The following is a 22,700-nucleotide window of genomic DNA, read 5'->3' on the forward strand; positions in this document are numbered from 1 at the left end:
AAAATGAGGGTGACGTCATTACTCGAAAGTAATTCACCCTGTATATTAGATTATTATTTTAAAATACGGTGAATTAAAATCAAAAATCGACGTGTTTCAGGATTATTTCTTAAAATGCTCTGTTTAGCTAAAAATGAATTTGTTCCATACTTTACGGACACAGTGTATAAGGTTGTTACAAATAATGGATATTCTTCCTGGGGGGGGGGTCTTTCCCCCTAATCCTCCTCCTGTGGACACGCCACTGGTTGGACCATAGACTTTATTGTTCAGGAGGTCATATTATACAAAATACGAAAAACTTACCAGTGACAATTTTTCCATTAGGCTGCTGCCTGTTCCTTTTCTAAATTTAAGGACGCAAAATGATAAAATCAGTATAAAAAACAATCTTTATTTTAACATAAACTAGGACATAGGTACATCAGTATCAACCGTGACATTTTTATGGGTAAAACTTTCACATAAAGCTACCCATTCTACACTATCCACCAAATAAGGTGCAATGATCTGCTTGAATTTCTCGTACTTCAGCTTGGCCTTTTCACCTTCAACAGCCACACGCTTCGCTTTGGTACCTTTCAAGCCTGAATGTCGAAAATATATCTTCACGTAGTGAGTACCCATCTCATTCTTCCACAACTCGAATATGTAGAGGGCGCCAAAATCGGGTATACCTATGGACGGAAGTCCCAAGGTATACGTCAGGTTCAACAGCATCCATTCTGTTGCAAAGTAGACCATGTACTTCCGGTAGATCGTTTTGGTGGTGCCGAAATCTACACCGGTTATCGCTCTATCGAATTGGTTTTGTATTCTTCCCAACATTGGTCCCGACTAGAAAGAGATAAGAAAAAATTGAAGTCTGAAGAAAGTAACCAGAAGAGAAGAAACTTGTAAAAAAACGCAGTTAATTTTTTTTCTGATGATTCCAAGAGGTTCCACTCTAACTAGGAATACGCTCTATTAGTGTGACGTCACACACCGCCATTTTTGGTTCTCCTGTCAGTGTTCGGAATCCAAACAAATAAATTGCCATTCAAATTAGTAAGGTGTCGTTGAAGGAATTGGCTTATTTTCATAAATAAGAGTATTTGAGCAAAGATTTCAGTATTAATTGATAGACAGAAGGAACGAGGTTAATACCAGTAAGTTTGAATCCTGTATCATACCCCAGATTTTGTAAAAAGCCGTGTTTATTAGTTGAACTTCAAGTTCGAACTTACTGGCATTAATCTAGTGCCTTCTGTCTATCAATTGATAGTAAAATCGTTCCTTAAATAATCTTATTTATCAAAATAAGCCGATTGCTTCAACGACAACGTACCAATTTGAATGACAATATGTTTGTTTGGATTCCGAACACTGACAGGAGAACTAAAATTGCGGTGTGTGACGTCATCACTAATAGAGCGTATTGATGTGTTAGTGATTAGTTCAGTTAGAAATCTTAAATTTTCTGGGTTTTATATGGTTTCAGGATTCTGGTTTGTTATATGTTGTTGTTATATTTCATTATGATTAATTTTACTGTACAGGGTTTTCGAATAAGATGTTTAATTTTGAATAGCAAGCTATCTGAGCAGCTGTCATCTTTTGACATTTGACAAATGAAAGTTGTCATCTTTTGACATTTGACAAATGAGGGCTATGCCATTAAAGAGTGTCCTACCTGTATCCTTCGCTCTGTGGTGGTCATAGAGTCCATCTTCGAGTACTGTATGGCTAGAGGCGTCAGGTGGGGCCAGACCTTTTGAGCCCAGTCAGGTAAAGTCAAGTTCAGCCTACGTTCGAAGAGGAGGGTATCGAAAAGAGGGTACATCGAAGCGAAATCTATGGGATGACCACTTTTCTCACCGATGTACTTAAAAGTGTCACCATACACAGCCATAATCTGTCTATAGGTCTCGGTTTTTCTTATGAGAGCAGACTCTTTGGGGATTTTGGGACAAGCATTCATGTTGACCACGATATCTTGATGAGCTGGCGAAATGTGAATGGGAGTAGGCCGCCAACGTAGCTGAGGATTCCAGTTTTCAGCAGAAGTGGGTGGATACAGACCTGGAAAGTTTCAAAGATTTGTGAATATTCAAAGAATGAGAACATTATTTTTTTTAAAGATTCTCCTGTCATGATAACCTCTACTCAGCAATATCTATCAGTTATTCTTATTTATAGGATCGAAAACTAACACGATTGTGTTAAAATAAAGAAGTAGGTATATTCTGAACTTTTCTATGTTCTAAGCATTTATCTCTCGGGAAGTGAGGTTATTTAGACCTTATGGTAGATTTATGCACCAGTCCTAAGAACTAAGAATAAACCTAAGAACTAAGACCTAAGAATTGAACGCTAACAAATCAATGAGGGCGTTTATGCACGTTTCCTAAGAACTAAGGACTAACACTAGCAGCAAAGATTAGGGAGAGAAAGATAGGAAACGCCGTACTAACCCTAGTGCTAAATGGCGACCCACTTTTAGGCTCGTAGTTTACAACCAAAGGAACAGGTGGCGCTGAAATCATCTAACGAAAAAGAAATCTATATCTGGCGCGAATTTCAAATCTTCACAGTATTCCACATTCACTAGTAGCTTCTATTTTTTATACCATATTATAATATATTTTTTATACGGGGAGACAGAGTTTTTTATCCTCTTGTATCATACGCTGAAATGTATGATGCCCCGTTACATTTCCTCTGCTAGTACTGAGATTCATCGACACATATTATGCTTAAAAATTTTTTGAGAAATAAAAGTTCTTTCATGGGAATATTGTGTCATTTTATTGATTGATTCGACTATGTAGATTAAGAAAATGCTTGCAGTTGTGCGGTCAGTACATTATTTCATAAATTATAGGCAAAAATATGAAACTTTCAAAGAAAAAATTGATAATTTTCCCGAAGCTGCCACTTCTTCTGGCCATGGGCTACGCACTTGAAACTCCACTATGTTTTAGAGCGGAACTTGAAGTTTGAAAACGTTTTTATTTGAGGGATCTGTGACGAATAATTCAGGAGATATAACGATTTTTAGAGGCAAATTCAATTTTTTCCCAAATTTCGAGTTCAAATTCCCCCAAAACCGGGAGCTCTACGAAGAATCGGTGAGCGATGCCATAATTTACGATCTCTGATTAGCCGAATTTCGATCTCACCTGAAAAATTTTTTGTCCAAAAATTTTCGTAAAATTTTCTATACCTGACCCTTAAAAATTTTTTGAAGAATAAAAGTTCTTTCATGGGAATATTGTGTCATTTTATTGATTGATTCGACTATGTAGATTACGAAAATGCTTGCAGTTGTGCGGTCAGTACATTATTTCATAAATTATAGGCAAAAATATGAAACTTTCAAAGAAAAAATTGATAATTTTCCCGAAGCTGCCACTTCTTCTGGCCATGGGCTACGCACTTGAAACTCCACTATGTTTTAGAGCGGAACTTGAAGTTTGAAAACGTTTTTATTTGAGGGATCTGTGACGAATAATTCAGGAGATATAACGATTTTTAGAGGCAAATTCAATTTTTTCCCAAATTTCGAGTTCAAATTCCCCCAAAACCGGGAGCTCTACGAAGAATCGGTGAGCGATGCCATAATTTACGATCTCTGATTAGCCGAATTTTGATCTCACCTGAAAAATTCTTTGTCCAAAAATTTTCGTAAAATTTTCTATACCTGACTCTTAAAAATTTTTTGAAAAATAAAAGTTCTTTCATGGGAATATTGTGTCATTTTATTGATTGATTCGACTATGTAGATTACGAAAATGCTTGCAGTTGTGCGGTCAGTACATTATTTCATAAATTATAGGCAAAAATATGAAACTTTCAAAGAAAAAATTGATAATTTTCCCGAAGCTGCCACTTCTTCTGGCAATGAGCTACGCACTTGAAACTCCACTATGTTTTAGAGCGGAACTTGAAGTTTGAAAACGTTTTTATTTGAGGGATCTGTGACGAATAATTCAGGAGATATAACGATTTTTAGAGGCAAATTCAATTTTTTCCCAAATTTCGAGTTCAAATTCCCCCAAAACCGGGAGCTCTACGAAGAATCGGTGAGCGATGCCATAATTTACGATCTCTGATTAGCCGAATTTCGATCTCACCTGAAAAATTCTTTGTCCAAAAATATTCGTAAAATTTTCTATACCTGACCCTTAAAAATTTTTTGAAAAATAAAAGTTCTTTCATGGGAATATTGTGTCATTTTATTGATTGATTCGACTATGTAGATTAAGAAAATGCTTGCAGTTGTGCGGTCAGTACATTATTCCATAAATTATAGGCAAAAATATGAAACTTTCAAAGAAAAAATTGATAATTTTCTCGAAGCTGCCACTTCTTCTGGCCATGGGCTACGCACTTGAAACTCCACTATGTTTTAGAGCGGAACTTGAAGTTTGAAAACGTTTTTATTTTAGGGATCTGTGACGAATAATTCAGGAGATATAACGATTTTTAGAGGCAAATTCAATTTTTTCCCAAATTTCGAGTTCAAATTCCCCCAAAACCGGGAGCTCTACGAAGAATCGGTGAGCGACGCCATAATTTACGATCTCTGATTAGCCGAATTTCGATCTCACCTGAAAAATTTTTTGTCCAAAAATTTTCGTAAAATTTTCTATACCTGACCCTTAAAAATTTTTTGAAAAATAAAAGTTCTTTCATGGGAATATTGTGTCATTTTATTGATTGATTCGACTATGTAGATTACGAAAATGCTTGCAGTTGTGCGGTCAGTACATTATTTCATAAATTATAGGCAAAAATATGAAACTTTCAAAGAAAAAATTGCTAATTTTCCCGAAGCTGCCACTTCTTCTGGCAATGAGCTACGCACTTGAAACTCCACTATGTTTTAGAGCGGAACTTGAAGTTTGAAAACGTTTTTATTTGAGGGATCTGTGACGAATAATTCAGGAGATATAACGATTTTTAGAGGCAAATTCAATTTTTTCCCAAATTCAGAGTTCAAATTCCCCCAAAACCGGGAGCTCTACGAAGAATCGGTGAGCGATGCCATAATTTACGATCTCTGATTAGCCGAATTTCGATCTCACCTGAAAAATTCTTTGTCCAAAAATTTTCGTAAAATTTTCTATACCTGACCCTTAAAAATTTTTTGAAAAATAAAAGTTCTTTCATGGGAATATTGTGTCATTTTATTGATTGATTCGACTATGTAGATTACGAAAATGCTTGCAGTTGTGCGGTCAGTACATTATTTCATAAATTATAGGCAAAAATATGAAACTTTCAAAGAAAAAATTGATAATTTTCCCGAAGCTGCCACTTCTTCTGGCAATGAGCTACGCACTTGAAACTCCACTATGTTTTAGAGCGGAACTTGAAGTTTGAAAACGTTTTTATTTGAGGGATCTGTGACGAATAATTCAGGAGATATAACGATTTTTAGAGGCAAATTCAATTTTTTCCCAAATTTCGAGTTCAAATTCCCCCAAAACCGGGAGCTCTACGAAGAATCGGTGAGCGATGCCATAATTTACGATCTCTGATTAGCCGAATTTCGATCTCACCTGAAAAATTCTTTGTCCAAAAATATTCGTAAAATTTTCTATACCTGACCCTTAAAAATTTTTTGAAAAATAAAAGTTCTTTCATGGGAATATTGTGTCATTTTATTGATTGATTCGACTATGTAGATTAAGAAAATGCTTGCAGTTGTGCGGTCAGTACATTATTCCATAAATTATAGGCAAAAATATGAAACTTTCAAAGAAAAAATTGATAATTTTCTCGAAGCTGCCACTTCTTCTGGCCATGGGCTACGCACTTGAAACTCCACTATGTTTTAGAGCGGAACTTGAAGTTTGAAAACGTTTTTATTTTAGGGATCAGTGACGAATAATTCAGGAGATATAACGATTTTTAGAGGCAAATTCAATTTTTTCCCAAATTTCGAGTTCAAATTCCCCCAAAACCGGGAGCTCTACGAAGAATCGGTGAGCGATGCCATAATTTACGATCTCTGATTAGCCGAATTTCGATCTCACCTGAAAAATTTTTTGTCCAAAAATTTTCGTAAAATTTTCTATACCTGACCCTTAAAAATTTTTTGAAAAATAAAAGTTCTTTCATGGGAATATTGTGTCATTTTATTGATTGATTCGACTATGTAGATTACGAAAATGCTTGCAGTTGTGCGGTCAGTACATTATTTCATAAATTATAGGCAAAAATATGAAACTTTCAAAGAAAAAATTGATAATTTTACCGAAGCTGCCACTTCTTCTGGCAATGAGCTACGCACTTGAAACTCCACTATGTTTTAGAGCGGAACTTGAAGTTTGAAAACGTTTTTATTTGAGGGATCTGTGACGAATAATTCAGGAGATATAACGATTTTTAGAGGAAATTCAATTTTTTCCCAAATTTCGAATTCAAATTCCCCCAAAACCGGGAGCTCTACGAAGAATCGGTGAGCGATGCCATAATTTACGATCTCTGATTAGCCGAATTTCGATCTCACCTGAAAATTTTTTGTCCAAAAATTTTCGTAAAATTTTCTATACCTGACCCTTAAAAATTTTTTGAAAAATAAAAGTTCTTTCATGGGAATATTGTGTCATTTTATTGATTGATTCGACTATGTAGATTACGAAAATGCTTGCAGTTGTGCGGTCAGTACATTATTTCATAAATTATAGGCAAAAATATGAAACTTTCAAAGAAAAAATTGATAATTTTCTCGAAGCTGCCACTTCTTCTGGCAATGAGCTACGCACTTGAAACTCCACTATGTTTTAGAGCGGAACTTGAAGTTTGAAAACGTTTTTATTTGAGGGATCTGTGACGAATAATTCAGGAGATATAACGATTTTTAGAGGCAAATTCAATTTTTTCCCAAATTTCGAGTTCAAATTCCCCCAAAACCGGGAGCTCTACGAAGAATCGGTGAGCGATGCCATAATTTACGATCTCTGATTAGCCGAATTTCGATCTCACCTGAAAAATTTTTTGTCCAAAAATTTTCGTAAAATTTTCTATACTTGACCCTTAAAAATTTTTTGAAAAATAAAAGTTCTTTCATGGGAATATTGTGTCATTTTATTGATTGATTCGACTATGTAGATTATGAAAATGTTTGCAGTTGTGCGGTCAGTACATTATTTCATAAATTATAGGCAAAAATATGAAACTTTCAAAGAAAAAATTGATAATTTTCCCGAAACTGCCACTTCTTCTGGCCATGGGCTTCGCACTTGAAACTCCACTATGTTTTAGAGCGGAACTTGAAGTTTGAAAACGTTTTTATTTGAGGGATCTGTGACGAATAATTCAGGAGATATATCGATTTTTAGAGGCAAATTCAATTTTTTCCCAAATTTCGATTCAAATTCCCCCAAAACAGGGAGCTCTACGAAGAATCGGTGAGCGATGCCATAATTTACGATCTCTGATTAGCCGAATTTCGATGTCACCTGAAAAATTTTTTGTCCAAAATTTTCGTAAAATTTTCTATACCTGACCCTTAAAAATTTTTTGAAAAATAAAAGTTCTTTAATGGGAATATTGTGTCATTTTATTGATTGATTCGACTATGTAGATTACGAAAATGCTTGCAGTTGTGCGGTCAGTACATTATTTCATAAATTATAGGCAAAAATATGAAACTTTCAAAGAAAAAATTGATAATTTTCCCGAAGCTGCCACTTCTTCTGGCAATGAGCTACGCACTTGAAACTCCACTATGTTTTAGAGCGGAACTTGAAGTTTGAAAACGTTTTTATTTGAGGGATCTGTGACGAATAATTCAGGAGATATAACGATTTTTAGAGGCAAATTCAATTTTTTCCCAAATTTCGAGTTCAATTTCCCCCAAAACCGGGAGCTCTACGAAGAATCGGTGAGCGATGCCATAATTTACGATCTCTGATTAGCCGAATTTCGATCTCACCTGAAAAATTTTTTGTCCAAAAATTTTCGTAAAATTTTCTATACCTGACCCTTAAAATTTTTTTGAAAAATAAAAGTTCTTTCATGGGAATATTGTGTCATTTTATTGATTGATTCGACTATGTAGATTAAGAAAATGCTTGCAGTTGTGCGGTCAGTACATTATTCCATAAATTATAGGCAAAAATATGAAACTTTCAAAGAAAGCTGCCACTTCTTCTGGCCATGGGCTACGCACTTGAAACTCCACTATGTTTTAGAGCGGAACTTGAAGTTTGAAAACGTTTTTATTTTAGGGATCTGTGACGAATAATTCAGGAGATATAACGATTTTTAGAGGCAAATTCAATTTTTTCCCAAATTTCGAGTTCAAATTCCCCCAAAACCGGGAGCTCTACGAAGAATCGGTGAGCGATGCCATAATTTACGATCTCTGATTAGCCGAATTTCGATCTCACCTGAAAAATTTTTTGTCCAAAAATTTTCGTAAAATTTTCTATACCTGACCCTTAAAAATTTTTTGAAAAATAAAAGTTCTTTCATGGGAATATAGTGTCATTTTATTGATTGATTCGACTATGTAGATTACGAAAATGCTTGCAGTTGTGCGGTCAGTACATTATTTCATAAATTATAGGCAAAAATATGAAACTTTCAAAGAAAAAATTGATAATTTTCCCGAAGCTGCCACTTCTTCTAGCAATGAGCTACGCACTTGAAACTCCACTATGTTTTAGAGCGGAACTTGAAGTTTGAAAACGTTTTTATTTGAGGGATCTGTGACGAATAATTCAGGAGATATAACGATTTTTAGAGGCAAATTCAATTTTTTCCCAAATTTCGAGTTCAAATTCCCCCAAATCCGGGAGCTCTACGAAGAATCGGTGAGCGATGCCATAATTTACGATCTCTGATTAGCCGAATTTCGATCTCACCTGAAAAATTTTTTGTCCAAAAATTTTCGTAAAATTTTCTATACCTGACCCTTAAAAATTTTTTGAAAAATAAAAGTTCTTTCATGGGAATATTGTGTCATTTTATTGATTGATTCGACTATGTAGATTGAGAAAATGCTTGCAGTTGTGCGGTCAGTACATTATTTCATAAATTATAGGCAAAAATATGAAACTTTCAAAGAAAAAATTGATACTTTTCCCGAAGCTGCCACTTCTTCTGGCAATGAGCTACGCACTTGAAACTCCACTATGTTTTAGAGCGGAACTTGAAGTTTGAAAACGTTTTTATTTGAGGGATCTGTGACGAATAATTCAGGAGATATAACGATTTTTAGAGGCAAATTCAATTTTTTCCCTAAATTTCGAGTTCAAATTCCCCCAAAACCGGGAGCTCTACGAAGAATCGGTGAGCGATGCCATAATTTACGATCTCTGATTAGCCGAATTTCGATCTCACCTGAAAAATTCTTTGTCCAAAAATTTTCGTAAAATTTTCTATACCTGACCCTTAAAAATTTTTTGAAAAATAAAAGTTCTTTCATGGGAATATTGTGTCATTTTATTGATTGATTCGACTATGTAGATTAAGAAAATGCTTGCAGTTGTGCGGTCAGTACATTATTCCATAAATTATAGGCAAAAATATGAAACTTTCAAAGAAAAAATTGATACTTTTCCCGAAGCTGCCACTTCTTCTGGCGATGAGCTACGCACTTGAAACTCCACTATGTTTTAGAGCGGAACTTGAAGTTTGAAAACGTTTTTATTTGAGGGATCTGTGACGAATAATTCAGGAGATATAACGATTTTTAGAGGCAAATTCAATTTTTTCCCAAATTTCGAGTTCAAATTCCCCCAAAACCGGGAGCTCTACGAAGAATCGGTGAGCGATGCCATAATTTACGATCTCTGATTAGCCGAATTTCGATCTCACCTGAAAAATTTTTTGTCCAAAAATTTTCGTAAAATTTTCTATACCTGACCCTTAAAAATTTTTTGAAAAATAAAAGTTCTTTAATGGGAATATTGTGTCATTTTATTGATTGATTCGACTAAGTAGATTAAGAAAATGCTTGCAGTTGTGCGGTCAGTACATTATTTCATAAATTATAGGCAAAAATATGAAACTTTCAAAGAAAAAATTGATACTTTTCCCGAAGCTGCCACTTCTTCTGGCGATGAGCTACGCACTTGAAACTCCACTATGTTTCAGAGCGGAACTTGAAGTTTGAAAACGTTTTTATTTGAGGGATCTGTGACGAATAATTCAGGAGATATAACGATTTTTAGAGGCAAATTCAATTTTTTCCCAAATTTCGAGTTCAAATTCCCCCAAAACCGGGAGCTCTACGAAGAATCGGTGAGCGATGCCATAATTTACGATCTCTGATCAGCCGAATTTCGATCTCACCTGAAAAATTTTTTGTCCAAAAATTTTCGTAAAATTTTCTATACCTGACCCTTAAAAATTTTTTGAAAAATAAAAGTTCTTTCATGGGAATATTGTGTCATTTTATTGATTGATTCGACTATGTAGATTACGAAAATGCTTGCAGTTGTGCGGTCAGTACATTATTTCATAAATTATAAGAAAAAATATGAAACTTTCAAAGAAAAAATTGATAATTTTCCCGGAGCTGCCACTTCTTCTGGCGATGAGCTACGCACTTGAAACTCCACTATGTTTTAGAGCGGAACTTGAAGTTTGAAAACGTTTTTATTTGAGGGATCTGTGACGAATAATTCAGGAGATATAACGATTTTTAGAGGCAAATTTAATTTTTTCCCAAATTTCGAGTTCAAATTCCCCCAAAACCGGGAGCTCTACGAAGAATCGGTGAGCGATGCCATAATTTACGATCCCTGATTAGCCGAATTTCGATCTCACCTGAAAAATTTTTTGTCCAAAAATTTTCGTAAAATTTTCTATACCTGACCCTTAAAAATTTTTTGAAAAATAAAAGTTCTTTCATGGGAATATTGTGTCATTTTATTGATTGATTCGACTATGTAGAATAAGAAAATGCTTGCAGTTGTGCGGTCAGTACATTATTTCATAAATTATAGGCAAAAATATGAAACTTTCAAAGAAAAAATTGATACTTTTCCCGAAGCTGCCACTTCTTCTGGCGATGAGCTACGCACTTGAAACTCCACTATGTTTCAGAGCGGAACTTGAAGTTTGAAAACGTTTTTATTTGAGGGATCTGTGACGAATAATTCAGGAGATATAACGATTTTTAGAGGCAAATTCAATTTTTTCCCAAATTTCGAGTTCAAATTCCCCCAAAACCGGGAGCTCTACGAAGAATCGGTGAGCGATGCCATAATTTACGATCTCTGATCAGCCGAATTTCGATCTCACCTGAAAAATTTTTTGTCCAAAAATTTTCGTAAAATTTTCTATACCTGACCCTTAAAAATTTTTTGAAAAATAAAAGTTCTTTCATGGGAATATTGTGTCATTTTATTGATTGATTCGACTATGTAGATTACGAAAATGCTTGCAGTTGTGCGGTCAGTACATTATTTCATAAATTATAAGAAAAAATATGAAACTTTCAAAGAAAAAATTGATAATTTTCCCGGAGCTGCCACTTCTTCTGGCGATGAGCTACGCACTTGAAACTCCACTATGTTTTAGAGCGGAACTTGAAGTTTGAAAACGTTTTTATTTGAGGGATCTGTGACGAATAATTCAGGAGATATAACGATTTTTAGAGGCAAATTTAATTTTTTCCCAAATTTCGAGTTCAAATTCCCCCAAAACCGGGAGCTCTACGAAGAATCGGTGAGCGATGCCATAATTTACGATCTCTGATTAGCCGAATTTCGATCTCACCTGAAAAATTTTTTGTCCAAAAATTTTCGTAAAATTTTCTATACCTGACCCTTAAAAATTTTTTGAAAAATAAAAGTTCTTTCATGGGAATATTGTGTCATTTTATTGATTGATTCGACTATGTAGATTGAGAAAATGCTTGCAGTTGTGCGGTCAGTACATTATTTCATAAATTATAGGCAAAAATATGAAACTTTCAAAGAAAAAATTGATACTTTTCCCGAAGCTGCCACTTCTTCTGGCAATGAGCTACGCACTTGAAACTCCACTATGTTTTAGAGCGGAACTTGAAGTTTGAAAACGTTTTTATTTGAGGGATCTGTGACGAATAATTCAGGAGATATAACGATTTTTAGAGGCAAATTCAATTTTTTCCCAAATTTCGAGTTCAAATTCCCCCAAATCCGGGAGCTCTACGAAGAATCGGTGAGCGATGCCATAATTTACGATCTCTGATTAGCCGAATTTCGATCTCACCTGAAAAATTTTTTGTCCAAAAATTTTCGTAAAATTTTCTATACCTGACCCTTAAAAATTTTTTGAAAAATAAAAGTTCTTTCATGGGAATATTGTGTCATTTTATTGATTGATTCGACTATGTAGATTGAGAAAATGCTTGCAGTTGTGCGGTCAGTACATTATTTCATAAATTATAGGCAAAAATATGAAACTTTCAAAGAAAAAATTGATACTTTTCCCGAAGCTGCCACTTCTTCTGGCAATGAGCTACGCACTTGAAACTCCACTATGTTTTAGAGCGGAACTTGAAGTTTGAAAACGTTTTTATTTGAGGGATCTGTGACGAATAATTCAGGAGATATAACGATTTTTAGAGGCAAATTCAATTTTTTCCCAAATTTCGAGTTCAAATTCCCCCAAAACCGGGAGCTCTACGAAGAATCGGTGAGCGATGCCATAATTTACGATCTCTGATTAGCCGAATTTCGATCTCACCTGAAAAATTCTTTGTCCAAAAATTTTCGTAAAATTTTCTATACCTGACCCTTAAAAATTTTTTGAAAAATAAAAGTTCTTTCATGGGAATATTGTGTCATTTTATTGATTGATTCGACTATGTAGATTAAGAAAATGCTTGCAGTTGTGCGGTCAGTACATTATTCCATAAATTATAGGCAAAAATATGAAACTTTCAAAGAAAAAATTGATACTTTTCCCGAAGCTGCCACTTCTTCTGGCGATGAGCTACGCACTTGAAACTCCACTATGTTTCAGAGCGGAACTTGAAGTTTGAAAACGTTTTTATTTGAGGGATCTGTGACGAATAATTCAGGAGATATAACGATTTTTAGAGGCAAATTCAATTTTTTCCCAAATTTCGAGTTCAAATTCCCCCAAAACCGGGAGCTCTACGAAGAATCGGTGAGCGATGCCATAATTTACGATCTCTGATTAGCCGAATTTCGATCTCACCTGAAAAATTTTTTGTCCAAAAATTTTCGTAAAATTTTCTATACCTGACCCTTAAAAATTTTTTGAAAAATAAAAGTTCTTTAATGGGAATATTGTGTCATTTTATTGATTGATTCGACTAAGTAGATTAAGAAAATGCTTGCAGTTGTGCGGTCAGTACATTATTTCATAAATTATAGGCAAAAATATGAAACTTTCAAAGAAAAAATTGATACTTTTCCCGAAGCTGCCACTTCTTCTGGCAATGAGCTACGCACTTGAAACTCCACTATGTTTTAGAGCGGAACTTGAAGTTTGAAAACGTTTTTATTTGAGGGATCTGTGACGAATAATTCAGGAGATATAACGATTTTTAGAGGCAAATTCAATTTTTTCCCAAATTTCGAGTTCAAATTCCCCCAAAACCGGGAGCTCTACGAAGAATCGGTTAGCGATGCCATAATTTACGATCTCTGATTAGCCGAATTTCGATCTCACCTGAAAAATTTTTTGTCCAAAAATTTTCGTAAAATTTTCGTAAAATTTTTTATACCTAATCTTTGACTAGCAGGCCAACTGTTAACTAAGAACTAAGGGCTCAGGTAAAATATAGAAGTGCACGTGCGCCGCATAGAATTTCAATATTAACGAGTACCAGTTTCTATCATTTTATGTTCTTTATTCGTGTTGATCGATGAAAAGTATTAGGTGTATTTGAAAAAATAAAATTTAATTTTTTCACAATATATATCAACGTCAAACATCAAAGTATAGAACAAATAGAAAATAGTTCGAGCACGTGCGCATGCCTTAACTAAGAACTAACAAGAGAGTGCTTAAACGCCACTGAATTCTTAGGTTTAGTTCTTAGTTCGTAGTTCTTAGGAATGGTGCATAAATCCACCATAAGGAATGTTTGAAGTTTGTTTGATTGATCGGTATTCCCTCCTATTCTATGCACCTTGGTTCCACAAATGTTACCAATGTCACAAAGTGGAATTCCCTAATCCTACCTGCTAAACAAGCTTCACCAGATCTGATGCATCTGTCGTAATCAAGAGCTTGTGCGTACATCTCTTTGGGATCGTATTTTTTCGACAGAAAATCGCTATATTTTCTCCGCAGCCATTTTCCTACATCGTGCATTTCTGCTATGCCTTCCTGAAAGAAAGAAAATCCACTTCATGATTCCGACATTTTCTGGCCAAAAAAATAGGTTTTTCGTGGAAGTCACTTAAAAAAATATATGTTCTTACATTTGTTAGATCTCCTAGTACGAAAGGCCATTTCACTTTAGAATATGGATCAGTTGGATAGAAGTTGTTAGGTATTCTAGCTCCATGTCGCATCAGCTGAAAGTTAAGTTCTCTTAAGTTATACAAGATTCGAATAAAAAAAAAATGAGACGTTTCTATTTTCATTTTTTTTAACGAAAAACACTTTTTTAGAATTTACTTACCGTTGTAACTGCCACAAGTTCATCTTCAGCTTTGCACAACCAGAAAGCGTTAGATAAAACCAACAGAAACTTCAATGAAATCATGATGGGATTCGATATAACACTAAAATGAACTCAAATTTGAGGCAGCAACATTAATTTATCCCTATGACAATTGCAACCACAATGAATGCGGATTTCATATCATTTTAGGATGATTTTCCGGCAGGTGTAACGATAAAATCATTATGAAATGTGGAATATATTTACAGGAAACAGCTGAATTCATTTAATGCTGAAACTGCAGCAAAAAGTACCAGGTAAGATTGGAGAAATTCTATTCATTGATCAGAAAGTATTTTTTTAAGGAATCTCTTACAGAGAGTTCAATGTTTTTTGTTTTATTTTCAATCTCTTCTCTCTTCTGTCATAATTTTGCTGTTTTCCTTTAACTATATCTGTGTTAATTTATTTTTTATAATTATATGCCGAGTCCTATACGTTTTTACCTGGATTCTTTTCAATGAATGAAAAAAGTTCACCTACTCACTTCCTGGGTGCTTTGTCTTTGAGGAAATATCATATTTCCTGTTTAGTTTGGAATGTATGCATTTTTGGAAGTAGGACAGGAAAAGTTTGATTTCAATGAATTTGATAACTAACTTTTTCTTTATCTCAACTTAAACTTTATCTACCACCAGAAAAATACAGAAGGCTATGTAGTGCCGAAAACAAATGTTGTTTTTACTATTCTGGATCGTTTTTCTCTTTTTTTGTAACTCTAAATGAATTGGAAAGTTTGAAATCCTCGTTAAAAAGTATAATTTTGAGGAAATGCTCCAATGTTACAGAACACATTTAATAATAATCTTTTTCCTTCATTTCAGCAGTTTTCTTGACAAAATTATGTCAATAAAATAAAATTTGTGTATATCCTGTTGTATCTTCTTTCTTAGTGTAGGTGTATGTATATACCTTAAACCATAAGCTACGCTTGAATTGCTAAATCATGTTTTTACTTAATCCAACCTAAGATTAACTTGATATAATATGTGAGGTAATTTAGTAATTTTCAAACATCAGAAGATCTATACTCCCTTCAAAAGACAATTGGAATTTTCCCTAGTAAGAAACTATCAGAAATGTGATATAGCAATACATTCTATAAGTTAGGTTGTAATCAGAGCACGCATATATCGATTCTAAGATGGTACCCATTGGGTTCCCGAAAAATACTCAATGAAATAGTCAAGAATAACAAGGTTTGTTTTGTCTGTGAGAATTGAAAGAAATGATGAGGTCAACACACTTGCCAGAAGAGAAGCACAAAGTCCAGAACCTTTCTATGGCATGGGTAAATGCACCTTTTAAAAGGAGAAGGAAAAAGATAAACACTCTGGCAGAATTTTTCTGCCTTGTGGATCATTCAAGAATGTTTCTTCGAAACTTTAATACTGTGAGATCTAAGAAGTATCTGGATCTTAGCAAGAATATGCTACATCTTCTCCCTGGATTCCTAACTGGGCATTTTCGCCACGGGAAGCACCTCATTATAATGAATCTAGCAGAAAACGACAAGGGCAGATTCTGTGGGGAGGAAGAAGAAACTCCCAATCACCTGGTGACGGAATGCCTCGCCATCTCTAGTCAACGCAAAAAATGCTTTGGAGAAGAGTCTTGTAACGGGTGTTTTTTTTTCGAGGTATAAAACTTTAAGTTGGAATTACTGTTCAAGATGGCGACCGATTTAACAGCTTTCAAGTGATTTATTCTCAGTTTGGTTTGGCAATTCATCATGAATAGACTCACGCCTGAACAACGTTTGTAAATAGTGCAATTTTATTTCGAAAATAATGGTTCTGTGCGGAATACGTATCGCGCACTACGTCCATTTTATTTTGTTTAGCGATGAAGCGCACTTCTGGTTGAATGGCTCCGTCAACAAACAAAACTGCCGTATTTGGAGTGAATCTAATCTTCGAGTGTATGTCGAAACACCGTTACATCCAGAAAAACTGAGTGTTTGGTGCGCTTTATGGGCTGGTGGAATCATTGGTCCGTACTTCTTCAAAAACGATGATGGCCAGAACGTTACAGTCAATGGTGATCGGTATAGAGCCATTATTACTAACTTTTTCATTCCTGAATTGACCAACCATGATGTCCAGGAGCTGTGGTTCTAACAAGATGGTGCAACATGCCACACAGCTCGTGCCACAATCGATTTATTGAAAGACACGTTTGGTGACCGCCTAATTTCACATTTTGGATCTGTGAATTGGCCTCCAAGATCTTGTGATTTAACACCGCTGGACTACTTTCTGTGGGGCTATGTAAAGTCATTGGTCTATGCGGATAAGCCACAAACCCTTGACCATTTGGAAGACAACATTCGCCGAGTTATTGCCGATATACGGCCAGAAATGTTGGAAAACGTCATCGAAAATTGGACGTCCAGATTGGACTACATCCGAACCAGCCGTGGCGGTGACATGCCAGAAATCATATTTAAAATGTAATGCCACAAGATAATCTTGCGGATAAATAAAATTCATGTCAATCGAATAATCCATCGCTTTTTTTTGCATTTTAAATTTCTATAGCTCTAAAAAAAAACACCCTTTATATACCTTAAACCATAAGCTCCGCTTGAATTGCTAAATCATATTTTTACTTAATAGAACCTAAGGTTAACTTGATATGATATGTGAAGTTATTTAGTGAATTTCATCAGAAGATCTATGGTCCCTTTAAAAGACAATTGGAAATTTCCCTAGTAAGAAATGTCAGTCAGAAATGTGCTAAGTAATACATTCTATTAAGTTAGGTTGCAATCAGAGCTCGCATATATTCTAAGATTCTAAGATGGTACCTATTGGGTTGCGGAAAAATACTCAATGAAATAGTCAAGAATTACAAGGTTTATTTTGTATGTGAGAATTGAAATAAATGATGAAGTCAACATTCCATTGGTCCAAGACCTTTCTATGGTATAGGTACATGAACCTATTAGAAGGAGAAGGAAAAAACCTTGAGATAAACACTCTGGCAGAATTTTTCTGACTTGGGTGATCATTCAAAAATGTTTCTTCGAAACTTTAATACTGCAAGACCTAAGAAGTATCTGGATCTTAGCAAGAATATGCTACATCTCCTCATTGGATTCCTCACAGGGTACTAACGCCTCAGGAAGTACCTCATGAAAATGAATCTAGCAGAAAATGACAAGAGCAGATTCTGTGGGGAGGAAGAAGAAACTCCGAATCAACTGGTGACAGAATGCCTCGTCATCTCTAGTGAAATAAAAAATGCTTTGGAGAAGAGTCTTGTAGAAGTGAAGAAGTAACCTTCTTGGAGCTATCCCAGATACTGCAGGATCCAAAGGATGAGCAGTAGACTACAAAGAGTTCAGAATTGGATATAAGAAAAACTAGACTAAATAAAACTAATTTATTACAACAACCACATCATTTAGACATAGGAACATCAGTAGCAACACTAACGTTTTGCCCTGTAAAACTTTCGCACAACTTTACCCACTGAGCGCTATCAATAAGATATGGTGCGATGATTTTCCTGAATCTCCCATAATACACTCTGTTTTTCTCTTTCCTAATCGCAACCCGTACGGCCCTGGTACCCTTCTTGGCCGAACTCCTGTACAGTATCCTAACATAGTCAACACCATTTGGTTTCCTCCTCAACTCGATCAGATACAGGGCGCCAAACTCGGGTATGTTGATATCAGGCAGTCCCAACGTATACGTTAGATCGTACAAAATCCACTCCGTGGCGAAGTAGGCCATGAACTTCCTGTAGGTGGTTTTGGTGGTACCGAAATCTACACCGGTTATCGCTCTGTCGAATTGGCTTTGTATTCTGGTCAATAGTGGTCCTACCTATCGGTTTAAATTACTGGTTACTTAGTCAAAGTATGCGGGACTATATGGGGGAGGAGGAGGATGAGATACTTGAAGGAAGGGGTTCCCCAGGGATCCGTCCTGGACCCTCTATTGTAAACAGTGGCACCATGGCCAGCTGTTTCTAAAAATCAGCGTACTTTCTTGGAGAGGGTGTTGTAAGTATCACAGTGAACTTTGATATTTTTTGTCAAAATCGAAGAAATCATTCAAAGACCTTCTAGCTCCAGCAAGTTGGTATTTCAGCCTGCTCAGCTCGAGTTTAATATTGGAGAAATTCTCCAAACCGGGTGATCTCTAACGACTAGCAGTTTCAGTGCCCTTTAAGCTCTCCAGATTCGAGCCTCTGTAATTCCATCTGTGGGATTACTTCCAGTTGTTGTTTTCCACACCATCCAAGGAGGTTGGACGACTTGAAGATGGTAGTAGACGATGAAATCATCCCCAAATAACTAGCACTTCTCGAAAAAGCAACGCGAAGCTCAATATGTGTATTGCCGTAGAGCTCATCATTTGGATGATGAATTTTGGAACGTAGCTTCAAAGGAAATTCATTCTGTACATAATTTTTCTGGCAAATAATTTTTCAAATAACTGTTAGACTCTTTCAAAAACTCTTTAAAATGTGGTAGCTTAGCGTGACCTACCCTATGAATGTAGGTATTCTACGTTTGGATACTTGGAGGAAGGGATGCCCCAGGGATCTATCTTAGACCCTCATATTGATATTCAGGATATACATTAACCAAGGATAGGGTTTTGTCAAAAAAGCAAATACTGGACCTCAACTCAAATATATATACTCGAATCCAGAAAAAAAGACGAGAATAAAAGAAATCCTACCTGTATTCTTCGTTCCGTAAGCGTCAAGGAATCCATCTTAGTATACAGCTCCACCAGTGGTACCATCTGCTCCCAAATCTTCTGCGCCCAATCCGGCAAAGGTAAATCTACCTTTATTTCGCTGAACAACGTATCGAAAAGTGGGTAGATCGTAGCAAAATCCGTCTTTTCTCCACAATTTTCACTGATATACTCAAAATAATCTTTGAACGCCGCCATGATTTTTTTATAAGTTTCTGTCTGCCGTATCACTTCAGATTCTTTCATAATTTTCGGACATGCGTTCATATTCACCACAATATCTTGGTTGATTGGTGATACGTGGATTGGAGTTGGTTGCCATCGTAATTTAGAATTCCAGGTATCATCAGCAAGGGGCGGATACAGACCTGTAAAATTTCAATTAAAACTTGATATGGTTCATAGTTAATTGTCAAATCGATTAGTGTATTTTAAGCACCCTGGATCTAATTAATTATACTACTATTTTATGTCCAGAATCACATTGGTCATTAAGTACCCACCTGCTAATGTAGCTTCTCCTGTCATTATGCACCTGTCGTAATCCAGGGATTGTGCATAAATTTCGTTAGGATCGTATTTTTCGGACAAAAAAGAATTATATTTCCTTTTCAGCCATTTTCCAACATGATACATTTCATCAACTCCTTTCTAGAAGAATGGAAAAAGATTCATTTCTGTGGTTGGATTAAGTGAACAACAAAAATTCGAAATTTCTGAAAAATTTGTATTAAAAAACATAAACACTCACATCTGTCAAATCCCCTAATACAAATGGCCAAGATATATTGGAATATGGATCATTTGGGTAGAATGATTCAGGTATCCTAGATCCATGTCTTATGAGCTAAAAAAAACGAGATCTTTTGATTTTCATTAGGAATAATAAAAGAAGATATAACTTACGGCTGTAACTGCAATTAGTTCATCTTCTGCAATACACAAGTAGAAATTTGCTAAAATTATAAGCAATTTCAATGCAACCATAGTTGTTAAATTCGTACCTATCGAAGAACTATGACTAAATCAAACTCAAGGAAAATATTTACTTTTATATTTAAAAAAGTATTTTTCAACTTTGTACCGTAATCGTTTGTAATTTGTTATCATATCGACAAACGTACCACTAGATGTAGGAATTGATAAAAAAAACTCGTTATCCCTATTGTGGTGAAGGGACATTATTGAGTCTAAGTACTAAGAGGAAATAATTGTATTTGATTATTTCAGGGAATAGGACCATAGACAAACTAATTTATCTATGAATAGGACCTCCTTCAACAGAATAAATTCAATAAACTATTAATTCTGTGAGTGAATCTATTCTCATCTGTGATTTGTCATATTTACATCTGTGGTTAACCTCAAAATAAAAAGAAAATTACATTATATTTTTATTGTATATTTTTGTCATTCCTTGATTGAATAAAATAATAATTATAATATACATAACATGAATTCTAGTCGTCTACTTAGATGTAAGAAAAACAATATAATATATCTCCAATTCATTGACCAATTTCTTTGCAGCAACATGTATAACGCTAATTCAAAGGGCAGGATTCAAATATTTCCCAGCTCCGAAAAATTTCGACCGTAAGAACTATTCGATAATATGGAATGTTCATTGAAACCATATGATTTTTAGATATTGAAATACCGGAGAAAACAAGGTTGAGGTTTATTGAAAAAGTTCCACAATTCACTCAAGGTATAAGGGCCCCAAAAATGCAGAAAAAACTCAGATTCATGCGAGGCCCTGAGGAAGTTCACAATACTCTCATTCATAAACAATATGGAATCATGGTATGGTTGCATATCCTTTGAATTTGAGTTATGAGATTAATCATTATCGAACTCTAGGCGTTAGGTGGTGGACGAATGAAATGGCAGCATTTCGACATGTTACGTCTTTCAACAGGTAGAAAATTGGACAACAATAGAATGTTTGCTGTATGGCGAGTTGATCCACCTTGGCAGCCTGTGACAAAAAAAGGACAAGGACAAAGAATGGGAGGAGGTAAAGGAGCTATCGATCATTATGTCAGTCCTATTAAAGCTGGTACGTTGACAGATTAAAGTTAAAAGAAACAATTAATTAACTGATGTTTTATTTCTTTAGGCAGGATAATTTTTGAGGTTGGAGGAAAATGTGAATATGCAGAAGTGCAAAAATTATTGGAGGACCTAGCTAAGAAGATGCCGTTCAAAGCTATGGCAGTCTCCCAAGAAATTCTGGATAAAATGGCTGCTGATGAAAAGTGGGAACTGGAGAATAACAAGAACAAATTCACAATGAAATATATGATTCAAAATAATATGGGAGGTTGTCACAGGTGGCTATCTCCTTTCGATTTCAAATTTTTAGGAAAGTATCTTTAAGTCAATAAATCCGTTCAGTAAATTTGATTTTTATTGGATATTTTGAGGTTGCTTTGTTTTTAAGCATATTCTATACAAAGTTTGAAAGTTAGTGAGGCCATTATAAAGTCATTTCAAAGCATTTGGGTTTATTTCAATATTATTTCATTAGTCTTGAGAATTGATTTGTATGGCGCACACCTGGCAATTAAAGATACAAGCTGTAAATTAAAAGTTACAAATTCTTTTTGGGTTACCTAACAAACCAGCATCATAAATAAGAGATACCTCCTATGGTCAGCATGTTTAACATACCCCCTATTGAAGTAATATTTGAAATTTGAATGTCCTTGTTAAATTTCTGGTGTATCAACTAATTATATTTTAGTTTGATGACACGAACTCAGGATTGTCGTTACTTCCATTTTCTTCCGTAAGTAGCGCTATTTAAATGTCATATTTCTATGATAACGACAGGGGAAGTCGATGTGAGCGCCATTGAAAACGATGCGGAAATCAAGTGAAGTACCAGCAATCTCTTAATAAATTCAAGAGTACTTGTTTATCAAAATTGGTATTTATATGACTCAAGATGAGTTTGAAGAACTTAAATAATTCTTAGGTTAGGTACTATTCAAAAGTCATATTTCTATGATAACGATAGGGGAATTAGATGTGAGCGCCATTGGAAACGATGCGGACATCAAGTGAAGTACCAACAATCTCTTAAAAAATCCAAGAGTACTCGTTTATCAAAATTGGTATTTATATAAGTCAAGATGTTTTTAAACTGTAAAAGGACTAAGGTTGAAAAGTCTTGTCCCATTGAGAAGAATAAGTAATAAAACGACAATTACAAATAGTTTATTTTCATGGTAACTTACATATTGTACTGTTACAGCTCAGAACTTTCTAAACGAATCGTACCGTTTCAACTTATTATTTCCTCCTCGTTTCTAAAGTTCTAATTTCATCATGAAATA

The 22,700-nt window shown here is 35.0% G+C and overlaps 3 protein-coding genes across 3 annotated transcripts; 1 reads left to right on the forward strand and 2 right to left on the reverse strand.

Annotated features, from left to right (window-relative positions):
* Positions 1 to 382: 382 nt before the first annotated feature.
* On the reverse strand, positions 383 to 14,765 carry LOC123680966 (testicular acid phosphatase homolog). Its single transcript, XM_045619107.1, has 5 exons — positions 14,594 to 14,765; positions 14,391 to 14,486; positions 14,148 to 14,295; positions 1,673 to 2,061; positions 383 to 837 (listed from the first exon to the last, which is right to left on the reverse strand). The coding sequence occupies exons 1-5, from the start codon at positions 14,675 to 14,677 to the stop codon at positions 409 to 411; spliced, it is 1,146 nt and encodes a 381-aa protein (XP_045475063.1). The 5' UTR covers positions 14,678 to 14,765; the 3' UTR covers positions 383 to 408.
* A 3,251-nt stretch (positions 14,766 to 18,016) lies between these two features.
* Positions 18,017 to 20,556, reverse strand: LOC123680967 (testicular acid phosphatase homolog). The gene is made up of 5 exons (XM_045619108.1): positions 20,263 to 20,556; positions 20,108 to 20,203; positions 19,860 to 20,007; positions 19,336 to 19,724; positions 18,017 to 18,471 (listed from the first exon to the last, which is right to left on the reverse strand). The coding sequence occupies exons 1-5, from the start codon at positions 20,341 to 20,343 to the stop codon at positions 18,040 to 18,042; spliced, it is 1,146 nt and encodes a 381-aa protein (XP_045475064.1). The 5' UTR covers positions 20,344 to 20,556; the 3' UTR covers positions 18,017 to 18,039.
* A 121-nt stretch (positions 20,557 to 20,677) lies between these two features.
* On the forward strand, positions 20,678 to 21,760 carry LOC123680968 (39S ribosomal protein L16, mitochondrial). The gene is made up of 5 exons (XM_045619109.1): positions 20,678 to 20,834; positions 20,887 to 20,952; positions 21,005 to 21,162; positions 21,220 to 21,418; positions 21,479 to 21,760. Exons 1-5 carry the CDS (start codon positions 20,810 to 20,812, stop codon positions 21,736 to 21,738), a joined length of 708 nt encoding a protein of 235 aa, XP_045475065.1. The 5' UTR covers positions 20,678 to 20,809; the 3' UTR covers positions 21,739 to 21,760.
* Positions 21,761 to 22,700: the final 940 nt, after the last annotated feature.

Source organism: Harmonia axyridis, chromosome 5, assembly GCF_914767665.1.
Source record: "Harmonia axyridis chromosome 5, icHarAxyr1.1, whole genome shotgun sequence".
NCBI lineage: Eukaryota > Metazoa > Arthropoda > Insecta > Coleoptera > Coccinellidae > Harmonia > Harmonia axyridis.

Coding starts and splice junctions, on each gene's coding strand:
- LOC123680966 (XM_045619107.1), bottom strand. CDS start 14,677: ATGATTTCATTGAAGTTTCTGTTGGTTTTATCTAACGCTTTCTGGTTG. Junction 14,487..14,593: donor AACTTGTGGCAGTTACAACG/GTAAGTAAATTC, acceptor CTTAACTTTCAG/CTGATGCGACATGGAGCTAG. Junction 2,062..14,147: donor TGGTGAAGCTTGTTTAGCAG/GTAGGATTAGGG, acceptor GAAACTTTCCAG/GTCTGTATCCACCCACTTCT.
- LOC123680967 (XM_045619108.1), bottom strand. CDS start 20,343: ATGGTTGCATTGAAATTGCTTATAATTTTAGCAAATTTCTACTTGTGT. Junction 19,725..19,859: donor AGGAGAAGCTACATTAGCAG/GTGGGTACTTAA, acceptor GAAATTTTACAG/GTCTGTATCCGCCCCTTGCT. Junction 18,472..19,335: donor TTACGGAACGAAGAATACAG/GTAGGATTTCTT, acceptor TTAAACCGATAG/GTAGGACCACTATTGACCAG.
- LOC123680968 (XM_045619109.1), top strand. CDS start 20,810: ATGAATTCTAGTCGTCTACTTAGAT. Junction 21,163..21,219: donor ATAAACAATATGGAATCATG/GTATGGTTGCAT, acceptor ATCGAACTCTAG/GCGTTAGGTGGTGGACGAAT. Junction 21,419..21,478: donor TGTCAGTCCTATTAAAGCTG/GTACGTTGACAG, acceptor TTATTTCTTTAG/GCAGGATAATTTTTGAGGTT.